This window comes from Macaca thibetana, chromosome 12 (genome assembly GCF_024542745.1).
Source record: "Macaca thibetana thibetana isolate TM-01 chromosome 12, ASM2454274v1, whole genome shotgun sequence".
Lineage (NCBI taxonomy): Eukaryota > Metazoa > Chordata > Mammalia > Primates > Cercopithecidae > Macaca > Macaca thibetana.
Window position 1 is genome coordinate 31,349,948 of NC_065589.1, and position 19,941 is coordinate 31,369,888.

At 34.7% G+C, this 19,941-nt stretch overlaps 1 protein-coding gene across 5 annotated transcripts in view; it reads left to right on the top strand.

The window, feature by feature from the left end:
• Nucleotides 1–15,938, top strand: part of ERBB4 (erb-b2 receptor tyrosine kinase 4) — a 1,170,744-nt gene extending 1,154,806 nt beyond the window's left edge. For 3 of the 5 annotated variants that reach the window (XM_050751368.1, XM_050751367.1, XM_050751371.1), the window contains 3 exons: nt 7,252–7,299; nt 8,093–8,390; nt 11,187–15,938. In XM_050751368.1, the coding sequence (XP_050607325.1) occupies nt 7,252–7,299; nt 8,093–8,390; nt 11,187–11,632 (792 nt within the window). In that variant the 3' untranslated portion in view covers nt 11,633–15,938. The remainder of the gene's footprint in view (nt 1–7,251; nt 7,300–8,092; nt 8,391–11,186) is intronic. The other 2 variants (XM_050751370.1, XM_050751369.1) reach the window with 1 other exon arrangement.
• Nucleotides 15,939–19,941: the final 4,003 nt, after the last annotated feature.

Sequence of the window (19,941 nt, forward strand, 5' to 3'; positions counted from 1 at the left end):
TCTAAAACTTTTTTTCAAAATTGTATTTTCATGAATCATCATCCAAATGTGGTTAGGCTCATAAAAACATACAATTATATATTGCATGTAGCCTAAGTGATACTTTGTACAATAGATAGTCCATTTAAAAAAGGAAATTGATGAATCAACTTTGAAAAGATTTACGAGAGAAAACTTTATAAGATACTTTGCTTTAATGCTAATCACATTTTACAATATTTAATAACTAATTGTGTGAGCTTAAGGCAGAAAATTCATTTTATATGTAAATCCTTTGATAGTTGGAAGTGATCTTTCCCATTACCTGTCCTATACCCATATTCTTCTTTTTAGAGTTAAATAAACTAAAGGACCAAGAAGCTAAAGAATTTGTTAAAAGTCATGTGACTTAGTGAAAAATATTCAAGAATGCAATCCTGGAGATAGAAGGATTTCATGAGACCATTTGTTTTAGGTCTGTGAAGTTTTTGTCTTCAAAAGACGCCTGACCCGGTGCATTGTTGGCATCCTGAAAAATCCTCATCAGATACTCTTTATGATGTTGGGATAAAAACCACACAAGCAGAGACAATTTCATGATTCATTTGAAGAATCAGGCTACTCCAGAATTTATACATAGTTAAGGCTTGATGATCTCATTTCTATTCTTAAAGACATTGCATTAGAACTAGATGTTCTTAAGCATACATTAAAAAAAAGAAAAGAAAAATAGCCTACCCTCTCTAACTGAAAAGAATTACTGAGAAGTCTTTGAGAAACTCCTAGAAGTTCTCCTCTTTAGATTTCTAGCTACATGCATTAGCTAGTAGCTAAGTGATAATTAGGAAAAGGTTCAATTATCACAACATGCTAATGAAAATGAATATAAACATGCCAAAAAAGAGAAAGTTGCTAGAACAAACCAAACAATACAAAAATTTAGAACTTGCACCAGGGAAAAGAAATCAATTCTGTGTGATAACTAATCTCAAGAAGGGTGACACAATTCTTGTTGTTATCTTGAATGAAGCTAAGGAATGTTGACATTAGTGGAAAATTATATTTCTTTATGCCCTTTCTTTTTTGACTGTGCTAATAATATTCTTTGATTCCATCACATAACATTGCTCAAAGAAGCAACTTAAAGCAGAAACCTGTAAAGTGAGGGGAATGTTCAGCTTCATTTTATTGACTCATCTAGCCATGAATATTTTAAAAGGAAATATCCTCTTGTTCTACTGATATTTGGAAAGGGTACAGGAATTGCTGCCTGGGGATACAATAGCTTACTTACCCTCAGTGAAGCAGGAAGAAGAATTTATTGACTAAGCCTTGTACTAGGAACAATAAATCCATAATCAGGAGTGCTGTCATGAAAAATCTTTGTGCTCTCCAGTTATTTAAAATTGTCTCTTCCTGCTTCAGGGCTGGCTTTGCTCTTGGTGAGGTAGGTAAATGTATATATACACAATATGATTTTAGATAAAAAGGACTTGTAAGAAAGAATGGGAAAATACACACACACACACACACACACACACACACACCCTATTAACTCTTAATACTCAAAGTTTCCTTCTTTCCAGTTTATGTCCTTGTAACTAATTTAAGTGAAAAGTGGGGTGGAGCAATACTGTAATGCATTATCAGCATTTTATACCTAAGGTAATGAGTTTCGATGTGCCTACTTAAGTCATTAAGTTCTTTTCACTAAAACTAGAAAAAGAAACTAAGAATTTGAGAAAATAGTTGAAGCATAATACAAAGGAAGAGAGAGGGCAAAGATGAGTAAGAATAGAAATGCTAAAGTCAAAATCTATGTGCGGTATAATGTAAAGGTCATAGAGTGACGGGCTTTGTGGTCAGATAGCCAACTATGGATGTGTGCACACGGCAGATCCTTTAATTTCTCTGCTCCTCAATTTTTTTTGTCTATAAAATGAGGGTTATAATTTTTAATAATGCTATTTACCTTGCAAGTTTATGAGAATACATAAAACCTAAAATAGTCCAAGGTATAGGGTGGGTACATAATACATATATATATATGTGTGTGTGTGTATACATATATGTTAGTTTCTCTTTCTATTTCTTAATTTCCCTAAGAGTCATCATGTATTCATCTACGAAACAGAATAGACTCAAAATAAAGTAGACTTTGAGGACTGACTTAAGAAAAGTGGGATTATTAAGCATTATAGAAGACACCATTTTCATATGCTTTGTAAATTCTGTCCTGACTCTTGTTCATATTTACAGATACCACTCATAGCTTCCATTTATTAAATTTTTTAATTAAATGAGTACATGAGACATATACGAAAGATGAAAAGTTCCAAGATTAATAAGTGAATAAAGAATGAGAGCTGTCCAGGCACGGTGGCTCACGTCTGTAATCCCAGCACTTTGGGAGGCCGAGGCAGGTGGATCACGAGGTCAGGAGTTCAAGACCAGCCTGACCAAGATAGTGAAACCCCATCTCTAAAAATTAGCAAAGCATTGTGGCGGGAGCCTGCAATCCCAGCTACTCGGAAGGCTGAGGCAGAGAATTGCTTGAACCTGGGAGGCAGAGATTGCAGTGAGCCGAGATCGCGCCACTGCACTCCAGCCTGGGTGACAGAGCGAGACTCCGTCTTGAAAAACAAACAGCAACAAAAAAGAATAAGAGCCCAAGTCAATATTTCTTCAACTGGACCATAGAGTCATTATTGTGTGTGTGTGTGTGTGTGTGCAGAGTAAGAGAGATTGTTCAAAAAAGTAGAGTCCCACAGAATCAAACCAAATAGAAAAATGAGTAAATAAATGTATGTATACATAGACAAAAGATATTATGTGTAATATATATAAAATTCAGCCAGCAGCTGAAATCTCAATAGACTTCTCCCAGCCATTTTTGGGTTTGGCACATATGGACACATTTTCTTTGTTTCCTTCTGATTGCCCTGTGAAAAATGAAGGTTCTAAATCTAAATGTCTCAAAACACTGGTATGTTGAACTCAGTTGTGAGAAAGATGCAGAGTTACAACCATGCATCAGGAATTATAATTTATAATACAATAATTATAATAACCTAATGCAATAAACATTTTCTGTATGCTGCCTTGTGACCTCTGAAAGTGTGGAAATGCCTATCAGAGTGTTAAGCAGATATGTCAGGGAGGATAAAGGGTTGAGAACCTTTAATAGTTTAATACTTCCACTATGTGGAAGTGTCTAGATAATAAATTAGTGCTGATGGATTAGCAACGTCTTACAGAGACATTTTATTTTAGCCAAAAGAATTTGGAGTATTTCTTGAACCTAGAAATTGTAATCTTATAATTACTGTTGAAAGTAATAGTTATTTAAAGATTAGAAAATGACTCTCATTGATCACATGTTTAATTTAGATAGAAGCTAGGCATTAGGCCTGTATTTTTGTTTCCTCTGCAAGTAGATTTGTATAATAACTTTTTTAAATATCACGAGATACAGTCCATCTATTTAATAATTAAAATTTCTCAAGAACACTATAAACAATACAAATATAAGAAATACTGTGCATAAAATGTGACAAAGGTTCTAATATTTATCATTCAACAAAAAAGTAAATTTTAGAACATGATGTATTTAAAAGTGCATTTAATACTGTATTTGATTTGTTTGCTGATACTTGCCTTCTCTGTAATCTCCGGCATTTAAATCCAAGTTAATCATACAATGTCCCAGTGATATGGCCACAGAATTAAACTCATTCCATCCATCACCCTTACAAACGCCCCCCACCAGGAACACACTCAGTGTCACCTGCCAGTTCGTAACCCACCTCTTTCTATCTCTGCCCTGCTGACAGTGAATTGCCTCACCAGCTAATTGAACAGATGCACCCAGTGCTGCTTCCTAAAGATCTGCAAAGCTGGACTTTGATGGACAGCAGAAAGTAGCACAATGGAAAAACAAAAGCTTTTAACTGAGAGCATTGCTTTGTTCTGCTTAGAACTTTAAGGTCACTCCAGCTCATTTTGACTGCTGTGAGGATCTTAATTTTTACTCAACCAATTTACTTGCAGCTGTCATTCTTTCCAATATTAAAAGTTCAGCTCTTCAAGTGTGGGGAATTGAGGGAGAGAGAAATGAGAAGAGCTTGTTTCAAACTAAAAACAGCAAAAACAAGTAAAATCTGGCTTGGCTCTGAAGTACAAAAAGTTATTTTCAAAGCTTATAAATTATGACATCGTGATTAACATGTAATTTAAATATATTTAAACAACAATTATATCACATTTCCAGCCCAGCTAATTGGCCTCACAGATGTTCCCTTGGAGCTGCATTGCCCTTCCACGGGGAAATGAATGAGGTGCTTTTTATCATGGAAAACAGATAAAAAAGCAAACTGAAAAAATGGAAACAGAAACATAAAAAGCAGCCAGTAACCCTAAAAACAATGAATGCTAAAGGGGTTTTGCTTAGCATTTTTTTCCATTTTAATGCTGAAAACAGGAAAATTCATGAAGATGCTCCTATTACTGTGATGCTATTTGGCAGTTTGTCCAGATATGGAGTTGGCAGGTTGCTGACTGAAAGACTTGTCAAAGCAGGGACAGTGGATGCATTCTAATAGGGCATGGCCTCGCTTTCTGTCTTGGAACAGACTAACCGCAAGAGTCCCAGTTACTTTAATCCATTGCCTTTACAATGGAAGCCATTCTAGCCCAGATAATGAATATAGATAATAAACTGTTCCCCGATGAAGAATGACTTGTAAGTTGTTCCTTTGATTGTTTATGTCTCAGGTTTTGTAAAGTGCAAAATGTGCAATCAATACTCATTTCTCAGCTGTAATTCTAGTCAAACATTACCCAGTACAGCAACTTTTGCAAGGTAAGAGGTCAAAGGAGCACTAGTAATTATGAATATTTCAGAATACCTTGCATTCTAATATAGAATAATAGAATTGAAATAAATTGCCTTGTTTCATTCTTGCCTTTTCTTCCAACAATCTCAGATTATAATCGATAGTGTAAATTCTAAAAGGACAGTGGTCATGTCTTTCTTAGTGTATCGTGGTATCGCTGGCATCTACCACAGTGCCTGTACTTTTACTGTAGAGATTTAGTAATATTTGTGAAGTACTTGCCAAATAATTGGTGTTTAATGAAGAGGGTAAGGCCAGTGTTTGTAGTTTGGTGAAGTTCCACCAGGCAGTTCCATATTTCCTGTACTGTCACTCTATATTACAAATCACTGGACTATAAAAAATTCTCTACTCAAATTTTAAGAACAAATGTACTGGATTTCAGGTATTTCTAAAATATAGTAAAACATGCCTATATTTAAGATGATTAGAAAATAGATGAGCATTTTAAAATGCCTCTTTGATGAGTAGCTTTGGCATCCTGATTGCTTTATTTTAGAAATTCAATTTAGTGGATATGAATATTTAAATGTGATATTTACATTTTTATAATAGTGCAGAGTTTACAAAGTTAATTTATATGCATTATCTTACTTCATATTTATTAATAATAAAATAGAGAGGCCAAGAATGAAAACGAGGGTCTGAGATGTTTCATGATTCACCAAATTCACACTACTTATCATTGGAACTAAAGCCCAGGTCATTAAACGATCTGTCTGTTGCACAGTAGCACCTCCTATGTATTGCATATTAAATATATCTCTGACTTTCCATGTCATAATCTTTGATGTGTTGTTAGTTATGTTACTAAAGAAGAAAATAGATAAATATTCTAATGCCACCATAGTTATGGGGAAAATTAAAATATAAACTCACTATAGGGGTTCAGACCATGTCCCTTGATTAGTCCAGCAGACTAAGTTAGTTAAGGGAGATTATATTATCCAGTTGTTACTGATTTACTTTAAATACTTAATCTCCATGGGACCATATTCTTCTTAGAATGCTTCGTGAATCTAAATCATATGAACAGTGACCTGGAATAATATTTATCTGTTTCATATAAAAGATGTTAAGTATCTGTAATCCCAGCACTTTGGGGGCTGAGGCAGGCGGATCACGAGGTCAGGAGATCGAGACTATCCTGGTTAACACGATGAAACCCCGTCTCTACTAAAAATACAAAAAATTAGCTGGGCATGGTGCCAGGCACCTGTAGTCCCAGCTACTCGGTAGGCTGAGGCAGGAGAATGGCACAAACCCGGGAGGCGGAGCTTACAGTGAGCCGAGATCCTGCCACTGCACTCCAGCCTGGGCGACAGGGCGAGACTCATCTCAAAAAAACAAACAAAAAAGATGTAAGGTATCTTAGAGGTTGATTTTAGTCATCTCTGTTTACTTAAAGCTGGATTGTAGAGAATATGAGCTTCATAAAATCAAGCGGTTTGGGTCTGTGTTTTACATTATCCCTGTGCCTAGAAAAGTGCCTGGCACATAGACAGTAGGTTCTCAAAAAATGTGTTTAATGTATTTTTTTAATTAAGAAACAGAATTAGTATCATACAACTCCTTTTCCTTACCCTAAAGAACACTGTCCTTCATATTTTATTATATTTTTATACCCTCTTTCAGTTAGCCAATAGGATGGAGTGTTAAGCTATAAAAATATACATGTATTTTTGTTGTTGTTTCTTTAACTGAAATCTGATTTTGACTCATTATAAATACATAAGGGGAATCTAAAGCATGTTTCTAGGAAATGAATTGATTTTCCAAATTTTCTGCTGTTTCTTAAAAAAAAAAAGTAAGACTGAAGATAAAATAGCATATACCTTTTAATAAGGAGAGGCAAAGGAGTTTACCCTTTGCTGAAGTGGTGAAAAATAAATGTAGCTTGATAGCAAAAATTACTGCAGGCAAATCGAAATCTCCTGCTATCTCCTTCCAGAAATATTTATTCTAAGAGAAAAAATAACAGCAGCGTATATGGCCATTTCAATCTTTTGACATGTAAAGAAGGAAACCATTTCCTATTTACATCAATAGTTTATTTACTACTTTTTCCTTTCCAGTAGGGTTAATCAGAAGAAAGTTTATTATTTACTTTCTAATCCATTGAAAAATTTTGCTTTTTCTGTATAATTTGCCTTTTCAGGGATTGAATTAAAATATCTATTTTCCTCAAAACATATAAATAAGCTTGCTTATGGTCAGAATACAGACAATGTTACTGCTTAGGAAGCTTCACTGTTGTGCACTTTTCCCCCTTTGGTTCATACGACTCATGTGGCTTTTCTTTTTCGTTTCTTTTTTTAATTTTTTCATTCATATTGCCTCTTATTATATCCATCATTCCATTTTTCTTTCCTATTAGAGTGAAATTGGACACAGCCCTCCTCCTGCCTACACCCCCATGTCAGGAGTAAGTATTTCACAATCAACCTTCATCTTTTAGGATTTTTGGTCTTTGCTTACCATGTTTCCTCTCTCTTGTCTCTGCACAATTTCCTCATTTTGCCTTTGCCAACAGTGAGTTAAGAATTTGCTGTACATTGTGTAGCTGCCTTTTTAGATGTGTTTTTATCTCAGTTGATAATATAAAATTGAGATCTCATGCATCAACAGTAGCTTTCAATTTTTATCTGAAGGATTTACCTGCGCATATAAATTATGCTTCTGGATGTGGAGGTGATCTTTACTTCCCTGAGTATAGGTCATGTACTAAAAAGTCAGAATTATAGTGATGATCCTCTAGTTAGGTACTAGATCCTCAAATTCATAATAACCACAGAATTTTAGAAGGCAATAAAGACAAAGGATTATTCAAAATATATCCATGTACTTCTATTCCTAATGACAACTGTCTATAATGACACTCCCATTTATCATAAAAATTCACTTTGAAGTTGATATTAAATACAGGCACTTGTGGGAAAAGGGCATCAAATACTTTTTATTAGATTATGTTACAGTTGGTTAATAAAACTAAAATGTGTACTTCAAAATTATTTTCTGATGATTTATCTTTTAAGAAAAGCGGAAATTTTAGGTGTTTCTAGTTTGTAACTCAAATTCATTAGCCACTAGGGAAAAATAAATAAATACTATGACTATTCTCTAAAAGACTGGCTTTGACATCCTTGTGGCTATTAACATTCATTTTTAAACTATTTCTAACAACACCTTCTCTCTAAATATGTTTCTCTTATTAACAGAATCAGTTTGTATACCGAGATGGAGGTTTTGCTGCAGAACAAGGAGTGTCTGTGCCCTACAGAGCCCCAACTAGCACAATTCCAGAAGCTCCTGTTGCACAGGGTGCTACAGCTGAGATTTTTGATGACTCCTGCTGTAATGGCACCCTACGCAAGCCAGTGGCACCCCATGTCCAAGAGGACAGTAGCACCCAGAGGTACAGCGCTGACCCCACCGTGTTTGCCCCAGAACGGAGCCCACGAGGAGAGCTGGATGAGGAAGGTTACATGACTCCTATGCGAGACAAACCCAAACAAGGTACGAACTGATTATTCAAAAATGATTGCCATTTGAAGTTCACTTCCATCAAGATAAACAAAGTACAGAATGGAAATTGCCAGATAGCTGTACAGCACAACATTTGTGACCTAGTAAAGGCCTAGGCTACTGCTACTTGCAGTATGGTCCCTGAATCAGCAGCATCCACATTATTTATTATTATTTATATAAATCAGAATCTCAGGCAGGCCCCATCTGAATAGGAATCTGAATTTTAACAAGATCCCCAGGCTATCTGCATACAGCAATGAGTCATGAGAGGCACTATTCTAAACATATTTTGTTGAAATATTTGAATGAGGTAGCAGACCACAAAGTGTCAGGACCATAGCTTTATTGGACTTAATTGTGGAGATCATAAAGACTGGTATTGTTGGCAAATGTGCCTGATGCTTTTGATGGCGCTAATAAATGATTTGTTTGACTCATTTAAAAGGTGTCATTTAAACAACCTAGTTTATTATAGGAAAATATTATGTTTTTATATGACATTTTTCAAAAATTAAAGTTTTGACCCTGTATATACTTACAAGCATACCATCAAGATTTGAAAATAATAGTTTGTGGTTTTACAAAGCACAACAATAATTTTGTAAAGTTAGTAGTAGAAATGTTAAGCACCCAAATCAAATAATGCTTCAATTTTGCAACAAAACAGCTTTTCTTCTTCTACGCTAACAGTATCACAATAGAGAAGATAGATGATTGTTATTAAAAAATGATGATCATGTCTCTCGCAGTCTTTAGTGTCAATAGTAAACTACATTTTGAAACTCTGAGAAGGGCTTGTTATAAGGTTATGTTCTCTCCTTCAAAGTAAAATTTAAAGATCTCTAATTGTAAATAACCTTTTAAAATATATCTGTCTAGATAAAACTTTTACATATATAAAACTTTTACACATATAAAAATGTAATGAAGAGTTTGGATGTTCATAGTAGCCTAGTAATGGCACAAATGTAGATTTTATGAAGATTTGGTGGATTCACCCCAAAGAAGCAGCTTTTCTGGGGACATTTTCACTTCAACCGTAAAGTTATTGGACAGCTATACAAGTTTGCATCAGGATAATATATAAGTAGATCGCATTGAGGAAAGGTAATGTAAGGCTAAGAGAAAAGCAAGTCACCCTATATAGTCACACTGTATTCTCAGATTTTATCTCTGAACACTAAGCTCCATTTCTATAAAAGATTGCTATAGTCTCACCTCATACTCAGAGAGTACAGAATTTTAGTATAGACATTCCTATTCTTTCAATTAAGAAGTTTCAGAAATCTGGTAAGAAAGATCAAATTCTACATTGCTTATAAGGGTTTTCATACGCTTGTCAAAGTAAAACTTGTGGCTAAGCATAAAGTTCACCCAACTCCTGCAGGGGCAATAATAACAAACAGTGCAGTAGAATAGGAAGATTACTCAAGAGGAGTTAGAAGACCTGAATTCCATCCCAACACTAATTGTATCCTGCATACATCACTTAATCTCATTTTTCTGTCTACAAAGCTGGAAAAATAAGTCTTGTACTTCTTTTTCACAGAATTGTGAGGATGAAATGATAGTGTCTTGTAAAGTCCTATATATGATAGTGGGATATTCATTACTGCCCTTTCACTTGAATAAATGATGCGAAATACTTACCTATTCTGTATATATACATTTGGAGAAAAATAATCCTGGCTTAATAGAATTTTTCTCTCTACTTGTTGGGCTAAGGATAAGAGATAGAAAGTTTGTTTCAGAATGGCCTCTCAACAAGGAATTGTGTCCTCCTGATGCCTTGAATTCAAAATAGGAATAGTTTAGGGCTTTGCATATATAGTAAAAGAGAAGACTATTTAGAGGACCTACAATATATATGTGTATATGTCTATGTGCAGTTTATATTATAGACATAGATGTATTAAGAATTAAGATTCAGGAGAATGGTGGTAATTATTAGCACCGTTTAGGCCAATACCTATACTAGATAGATTTATTAGATTGATCCATACAAAATAGGCACTAATTGACTGATTTCAATATACAAAATGGCTGTTTCATATGATTCAAGCTGATAGTTTGCTATTTTGTGATTATGATTGGTCAATGGAAATATTATAATTATACTTTATTATTAAGTAGAAGTATATGTAATGTCAAGCAAGTCAGCTAGAGGCATGTTAGCTATCTGTTAGATCTGCTTTTTTAGTTTAATTTTTTTCCTTTGATGCTTTCTTTTCCATGTGTAAAACTTTTGTCAGGAGCATCTCCAATCAAATCCTTTTTACCAGTATAGGCAACCATAGCAAACCATAGAGACTAATAAAACATGATTTCTTCACTCCATCTATTCATCTTGGCATGGAACTCAGCTATAGACTCTTTGGTTTTTCAATATCCTTTATAGAAATTAAGCTGTCTGTATATTTAAAGGCTATTTAATCCTAATAGGTAGTCTTATTTCCTAATATAAATAACTTTTAGAAAACAAGAACATTGAAACAATCAGCCCCATATGCAGAAGAGACCAATGCAATTAGAAAGAAATAAAAATTTAGGAGATAGAAATTCTGATTCTGGCCTCCTTGGCTTCTTGGTTTTTGTAAACATGTTTGGCCCCCTTACTCTTTTTTTCATAAGACCATGGTAATCCACAAATAGTTGTGAGAAATCATGAAAACAAATCTGTGGTTTTTTGTTCTAGACAAAGCAGCTAACCATTATGTATAACTTTGCTCTGATTAATATTTTCCAGAAAGTAGAGGTTAGCTGATATTTTTTTAATTCCTTTAGAATACCTGAATCCAGTGGAGGAGAACCCTTTTGTTTCTCGGAGAAAAAATGGAGACCTTCAAGCATTGGATAATCCCGAATATCACAGTGCATCCAATGGTCCACCCAAGGCCGAGGATGAGTATGTGAATGAGCCGCTGTACCTCAACACCTTTGCCAACGCCTTGGGAAAAGCTGATTACCTGAAGAACAATGTACTGTCTGTGCCAGAGAAGGCCAAGAAAGCGTTTGACAACCCTGACTACTGGAACCACAGCCTGCCACCTCGGAGCACCCTTCAGCACCCAGACTACCTGCAGGAGTACAGCACAAAATATTTTTATAAACAGAATGGGCGGATCCGGCCTATTGTGGCAGAGAATCCGGAATACCTCTCTGAGTTCTCCCTGAAGCCAGGCACTGTGCTGCCGCCTCCACCTTACAGACACCGAAATACTGTAGTGTAAGCTCAGTTGTGGTTTTTAGGTGGAGAGACACATCCGCTCCAATTTCCCCACCCCCTGTCTTTCTCTGGTGGTCTTCCTTCTACCCCAAGGCCAGTAGTTTTGACACTTCCCAGTGGAAGATAGAGATGCCATGATAGTTATGTGCTTATCTAACTTGAACATTAGAGGGAAAGACTGAAAGAGAAAGATAGGCAGAACCACAATGTTTCTTCATTTCTCTGCATGGGTTGGTTGGGAGAATGAAACAGCTAGAGAAGGACCAGAAAATGTAAGGCAATACCGCCTGCTATCAAACTAGCTGTCACTTTTTTTTCTTTTTATTTTTCCTTCTTTTTTTTTTTTTTTTTTTTTTTAAGCAGATGGTTGAAACACCCATGCTATCTGTTCCTATCTGTAGGAACTGATGTGTGCATATTTAGCATCCCTGGAAATCATAATAAAGTTTCCATTAGAATAAAAGAATAACATTTTCTATAACAAACATATGATAGTGTCTGAAATTGAGAATCCAGTTTCTTTCCCCAGCAGTTTCTGTCCTGGAAAGTAAGAATGGCCAACTCAAATTTCATAATTTAAAAATCTCCATCAAAGTTATAACTAGTAATTATGTTTTGAAGCCTTTTTGTTTTTTTTTCCATTTTGTTTTGCTCTGACCAATTCCTTTATATTTGCTCCCCAATTTTTGGCTTTAATTTCTAATCGCAAAGATGTTTACATCAAAGCTTCTTCACAGAATTTAAGAAATATTTTAATATAGTGAAATGACCACTACTTTACGTATACAATCTTTAAAATAAGAAAGGGAGGCTAATATTTTTATTTTAGCTCTCATTTTTCATGCTATCAAATTATCTTCACCCTCATCCTTTACATTTTTCAACATTTTTTTCCTCCATAAATGACACTACTTGATAGGCCATTGATTGTCTGAAGAGTAGAAGGGAAACTAAGAGACAGTTCTGTGTGATTCAAGAAAACTACTGATACTTTCAGGGTTGGTCCAATGAGGGAATCTATTGAACTGGAAGAAACACACTGGATTGGGTATGTCTACCTGGCAGATACTCAGAAATGTAGTTTGCACTTAAGCTGTAATTTTATTTGTTCTTTTTCTGAACTCCATTTTGGATTTTGAATCAAGCAATATGGAAGCAACCAGCAAATTAACTAATTTAAGTACATTTTTTTAAAAAAAGAGCTAAGATAAAGACTGTGGAAACGCCAAACCAAGCAAATTAGGAACCTTGCAATGGTATCCAGGGACTATGATGAGAGGCCAGCACATTATCTTCATATATCACCTTTGCTACGCAAGGAAATTTGTTCAATTCGTATACTTCATAAGAAGGAATGCGAGTAAGGATTGGCTTGAATTCCATGGAATTTCTAGTATGAGACTCTATTTATATGAAGTAGAAGGTAACTCTTTGCACATAAATTGGTATAATAAAAAGAAAAACACAAACATTCAAAGCTTATGGATAGGTCCTTGGCTCAAAGTTGTAAATAAATGTGAAAAATCTTCTCATGCAATTATTTTATTATCCAACACACTAATCTTTTGATACTTTATATAATTCCTTTTCTTCATATACTGCATCCAGTACTAGAACCATCATTATTATGTATCATTTTGAAAGAATACCTGATGATGAAGGATGGGAACAAATGACAGAGATGAGTCTCCAAGTAAAGGGGGCCTCACATCAATAATTAGGAAACTTAGATATAAGTCCCCCTTTTCTGAAAATTCTACCCCAAGTCATTTAGATTTTTAAAAAATACTTCTTTCTAATGTTAAAATATTGGGACCAAATTAGAGTCAATAGTATAAGATTACTTAATTAGAGTAAAAATATCTATTAAGGCAGAGAAAGTTTAGAGAAAAAAAAATGCAAAGAAATTTGTTTCTTCCTATTCTGAATAAGTAAATCCATCCATCTATCCAAATCTCCTTTATCTAACTGTGTCTACTAAAAGCACTGTATTTTGTGGGAAACACTCAGATAAATGGAATATCATCCCCAACTTCAAAATTCTATCATCTAGGAGATTTAATTAAAATGACATTTTAATTTTTCTATGAGTTCAAAGAATCAGATTGCATAGTCTCTTTTGTGAATAGCTGTCATATAATCAGTTGCACTGTAACATATCTCCTTTGAACTCATTTGGGATATAAGTTACACATCCTTCAAATTGTTGATGTTGACAAATAGGATAATTTCAGTAATATTATTCAAACATAAACTGGTCTAGAAGAATATTGCATCACTGGCTAATTAACCTATCTAGATTCTAACTTCACCATTAAACCAAAAGCAGATGGTGGTCCTTGGCCAAGAATGATGAAGACATTGGAGTTGGTTTTCTTCTAAGCTATAAGAAGTGAGGCAAGCTGAAAAAGTACAGTAGAGCAGGGGAAGGATTTGTGAGATTCCTTCTAGGGAAGTTCACCCTCAAACTTTTCAGGATTAAAGACAGAGTGATTCAGGGGCCATAACCCAACAACTCAGAGCTCTCCTATCCATTCAGAGAAGTCTCTAGGAAAAGGAATCTCATATCAGTACTTATGAAAAATGGAATATAAGCCTCCCTTTCTAAATAAATCTGCACTGAGTCATCACAGCCCTCTTTTTGGATACTATACCTTGATTTTTTTTTTCTAATTTACACTATGCATATGGTTTCTACTGGGATATAGAAAGCAGAATCACTCATTTTGGAGAAGGAAAAAATAAATAGTTAAAACAGACTTTTAACTGTTAAGGTAACAGAAATATATTTAGTGAATGTAGTCTCTTTCCTCCTAAGAACACAAGACTTTTACATGTCGGGTAATACCTAGAGACGGAGGTAGGCATAATCCAAAATGACCCAGATGCTTTATAATAGCACCACTTTATAATTCTTTTGAATGATTTCTGTAGTATATAATTGACTTCAGTTGTTTGAGTGTTTTTTGTTTTATTTTTGTCCCCCCTGGGAAAACATATTTCAGCGTGTGTAAGAGGGAGAAAAAAAGTTTCATTCGTTCCAGACAATAACTTATTTAGCCCAGTAGGGCAGAATTTTAAAATGTCAGTTAAAGTCTTCAAGGTGCTTTGGGGGATATCAGATTCCAGAGGCCAATTGTAGCAACTGAAATTTGCAGAATCAATATGTAAATTTGAAACAAATTAGTATTAAAATTACACTGACTATATTTTTTAAATCACCCGACTTTGTAGATTATACCTATTTTGGGCAATCCTATTTTCAGGCATGGAAAAACTTTGCAGTTAAATGATTGCCTAAAGAAAGTGGTACTTAAGCAGGTGAGGAAAGATGGCCTCCGATCTAGGGTAGATCCAGAACCACAAAGCATCTGCATCACAAAAGTTGTTAGACTACCAAGCAACTCTTGGTTTTCTGCACAATATTAGTAGCACAGCTTAGGATGAGAATCTTTTCTCCAGTAACATTCTTAAACTAGCATGAAAAACAATGCAAAACTCAAATTTCTATTAAAACACACAAACCAAAATCAAGTGATTCTTTTTTGTAGATTAGGGAGAAGGACTGAATATCTAACTTAAGAGAAGAAATAGTGCTCTTCTAAATGCTATAGTGTGTGAGCTAATACCTTCTAAAAGAAAGACATGGCATGAAGATTGTGCATATTTACAATGCTAAGGAAAAATCAAGAAAAGAACTGTGAGGCTCTGCTGCTAGATGAAGTTGGAAGGACTATTAATGTGCTTCTTGAAGTATCAAAAATGAAAAGAAAATTAAAATTGTTTAAGCCTGACAGGGAAGGATGTAAATACAAGTTTTTCTAGTGCTATCTAACCTTTATTTCAAAACTGGAATTATTCATCCATCTGTAATTGTTGATAATTTAACTAGTATATGTAGTTCATAAGGTAATAGAAAAGGTGATCATGAAAGCATGTATATAACTGGACAGAACTACGATAATGCTATAAGATGTAGATTTAGTTAGGTTATCAGATGTTAAATGATTTTAATATTATTAAATAAATCAAACTAGAAAACTAACCACAAGTATAATATAGCAAAGTTAAATGCAGGATATTAAAATGTAGGATGGATTTTGCATAGTAAAAAAATAAGTTTGCCATTTAAAATTGTCATTTGTTGGGTTTAGCTGAAAGTAGGCATATATGGTTCCACTTGTGAAAACTTGCTTTAAAGCATTACAATGAACAATTTTTTCTCATTCTCTTATTCCTTTATCACTTTTTAAATGTAAAGAAAATTTTATTTATTTTTTTTTAAATAAACACCACCTTGCAGAATTTAACAGGCAAACATGTTACATATGACTAAGTAGGGGTCTTCAAGGTGAAGTAAAGAAAATGTAAATGTTCTATTACCTTATGCAGAGACAAAAAAAAATGAGTGGTGTCATTTAGCAAACAAACAAAATACAGTTAATTTGTGATATGTCCTTTCTTTGCTCACTATGCCCTCTTGCCTCCAAAAATGACAACGAAAAAATCACAATTTTTCTGATAAATAAATGCTAAACCAAGTGTTCCAAAGTACTGCATTGCCATTCTTTTGGATTTTAGTTATTAGAATGATGATTGTTATAGGGCAAATGAGAAATCAAGTTGCATCAGCTTCTAGTTGTTTAAAAAAAAACAGATAAATTAACTTCTACTGTATATACTGTGGGCAGAGGATCCTACCGTGCCTCTGTTTGTGTATGTGGACTTTGATGTGTATTAGTTTGAAGGACAGCCTTGCCCCATGTAAACATATAAATGCAGATTGGTATTCCCTGGTTGCTATTTGCTTAAGAACAAATATTATACAGATGTAGATCAGGTATAATTTTAAAAGATTATTACCAGTGGAGACCTCATGATTACTGATATTACAATGGGGCCAGTTTTTATACTTCTGGGTAGAATTAATACAATTTTTCTGATCCCAGAGATCTGAGTTCTCTCTGCAGCTGGAAACAAGAAGCTGTTATGGGCATTGCGTCGGGCCAGGGGCCCCTGTGTTTGTATGGGCAAATATCTTTTAGCAGTGTGAGCTGCTGTTTTCTTTTCATTAAAAGTCTCTCTAAAATAATAGAAATTTCAGATACTCGGTTCAAGTCTCACTGATTTTGTAGAGGTCCAAAAATGTAGGATCTGTCACTTTTGCAGGCCCCTGCCTCATCTAATTCCTGGCCAGGTGATATTTTGGGCAGAAGTAAATGCTTCTATAGTCATGAGCTAAAATGACTCTAAGTCCCAGTTTCACGGGGGTGTTCACATACTTCTTCTAGAAAATACTCTTTGACAGTCAGCTTTGCAAGTAAGTGATTACCTTGTTAGGAATCACAGAAAAATTTCTCTCTGACCTTTAGAGGAAAATAGAGTCCTTCCCTTTTTTGCCCATTGACACAACTGGCACTGTTCTCTTCCCTTTCTGCCACCCTGGTTCAACGTAGTCCCCCGATGCTGTCCTGTTCCTTTCTTAAGCCATAGTGGATCGCTGAGATCCCACACCCCACTTTGTGAAATACTGACTTCGTCTTTGTCCTCGAATGCCTGATTTTTTCATGAGAGATTCTGGCAATTTGGACACTGTTTAAATGAACTATCAAACTACTGCATAGAGAATATTTAAGCTATTAAAATTATGGTTTCCCATGAAGATCAATTCTCTGTGTCCTACCCTATAGGAATTTGAGATGAGTTAGCCCTGTGATGAATCTCAAAACTCACATAATGTCCACAGACCCTTGGTAGAACTTCAATTTAATCTTTACATAAAAGCTGTACATATAACCAAGAAGTTATTTTTGCCAACAAATTAACTTATTTACTTTATTCATCTTATTTTATTCCTAATCATAAATATTTTGCAGCTGCTGTAATTTTTTTTTTCCCCAAATGACGAGTCTTATTATCATAAAGGTAAAGGCTATTCAGCTTTGAGAACCACCTGCAATTATTTGTTGGATCATTCATCCATCTAACAAATACATAATGAGCGCAGTTCATGTTAATGAAAATCCATGTTGTCTAATAGAATGCTATCCTTTATCTACTTTTGCTCTTTATGGACATTTTTCTTTTCATGATCTAGTGAGCTTTCCCTATATCATGAGAAGTGATTATATTTGTGCAAATATACAAATATAGGAAAACAAAGATTCATACCTGTAGGCAATAGTCTAACTTGTCCAAACCACTTTGCCTTTACTGCTATTTTTATCCCTAATGTGTAGATATTTCCCCCAGGTCTATAGCCTTTGTGAAGGAAAGCAAATCATACCTCCTATATATTGACATGAATCTGGTTTTCAAGTGTCATTTCCAGATTTTTTTAGTTAACCGGGGGTTGTCCTTTTCCCTTAATGTGAGAGTCATTTTCCTGTATATTTCTGGATCTCTCAGGGGCTGGGAGGGGGGAGTGAGGGGACTACAACCATAGCACTCCAAGAACCCTTTTGGGATTACTCTAGTAATCAACTTCGAAAGTTATTTTCTACATGTAGATATGTAAGGTGTTCTTTTAAAGTAAGGTACTTTGAAATATGTAGCATAAACTGGTACTGCTGTGAAATGGGTCGATTATTAAACGGAGCAGCTGTGTGAGGGTAGCTAACTTTGAATGCATGTCTCCCTGGCTGGTGTGTCTCCTTCTCATGTTGAGAGCACCAGGGATTGCGTGGCTGCATGTTGAAACCGCATTTTCACATGGTATGACTAGTTCATCTCTTTCTTGAGCACCATTACAAGAAGATCAAATGAACATGAAATCAATGTGCAAGACAATTCATAGCACAGAAAAAGTCATCTTAAATCTACTCTCAAACATTCATCTGACACATGCATCAAAGTAATTTACTGACATCAGTTTGGGTGAGAGAGGGAGTCACTTCACTGAAAAGGCAGAGGCTTAAGGTATATACATTTGTACTCATTTCCTTATTTTCTTAACTTGTAAACAGAAAACAAGCCCTCTCTCTTGTGAAGTATCTTCAAAGGATTGGGGTGCAAAAATACCTTGCTGGTAAGCCATCAATGTTTTATTTAAATCCATGCATTCAAAGTTAGCTGCCTTTTTGAAATAAACAAACAAAAAATACTACTGTATGTTTGAAAATGTGAATAGTATTTTTATAGCTTGTTAAAGACATGGCTAGTTGCATTTGTAAATAAGTATAATGTTGATTTGGTTTTCTTTTGTGGACATCTTTATTTGGAACATAATTGTCTTTAGGGTTGATTTGTATATAAGTAATTGGCTTGTGATTGTTTCTTTTTTGGTTGGAAGTTATCATTTTGACATTACTTGTGATTCTGTGTTCAGCACTATTGTGATGTGTTCAACCTCTGCACTCGCTTACACAATAGGATATGCCAATTGTGTGTGGTGTAATGTTATTTTGATTTTTTTCTATGTTATTGATGAAGGAGTATGCACCTAACACATACTAACTTTTTTAATGTTAGGTATATTTTTAGTATACTTTCTCTTATTCTTTCTTCTCCTCCAACCTTTTACCCATCCTCCTTCCTTTCCCTCATTCCTGTTGTTATTTGAGAATGAGGGAGAAACAGTATTTTAAATTTATGTAATTAGGCTTTTCAGTTAGTTCTCAAGGATCCTCTTTTGGCTCTTGGGAAAGAATTGTACCTGTACAAGGCAATTATAGAATGCGAACTGCTTTGCCTCATTCCATACTGATCATCCCAGCTGAACAATTTGAAAACTGTTCTGCCTTTTTGTTACATGAATCTGTCAGAAATATATTTTTAATTTAATATAAATGAAATTCAATAAAATATGAAACAAATGTTCTTTTGTGTCAGAAATTTGTTATAAGATAAACCAACTAGCGGAAGGAAGATTTGTTCTAGGTTTAATAATGTGAAGATACAAAAATGGGCTTATTTTGTCCATATTTATGCATCTCATTAATTATTCCTCAGAACTCTTTGGTGTTTGCGATGTGATATGTTCCATATGTTTTTACCATCCACTGCACATGCCCATTGATGTGTACAGACCTACTCATCTGTGCAGACTATGCTTGATTAACTCTGGTTGGTTTGTTTCTCTGAGAATAAAAAAATTATAAAATATTTTGTAGGTTGCATCCAAATAACATTAATATTTTTATATACTTTTTTTCTTTCTGCCCTCATTGCAGTTTATAAAATAGATCCTGGCAACCCTTGGTTATAAAGAATATCAGATGTTACTACTCTCCTTCTGGTGGGGGAGGGAGAATGAGGCCTTAAATAGTCAATCAACTGACTAGTGATTTATGACAAGTACATAACAGTATGAGA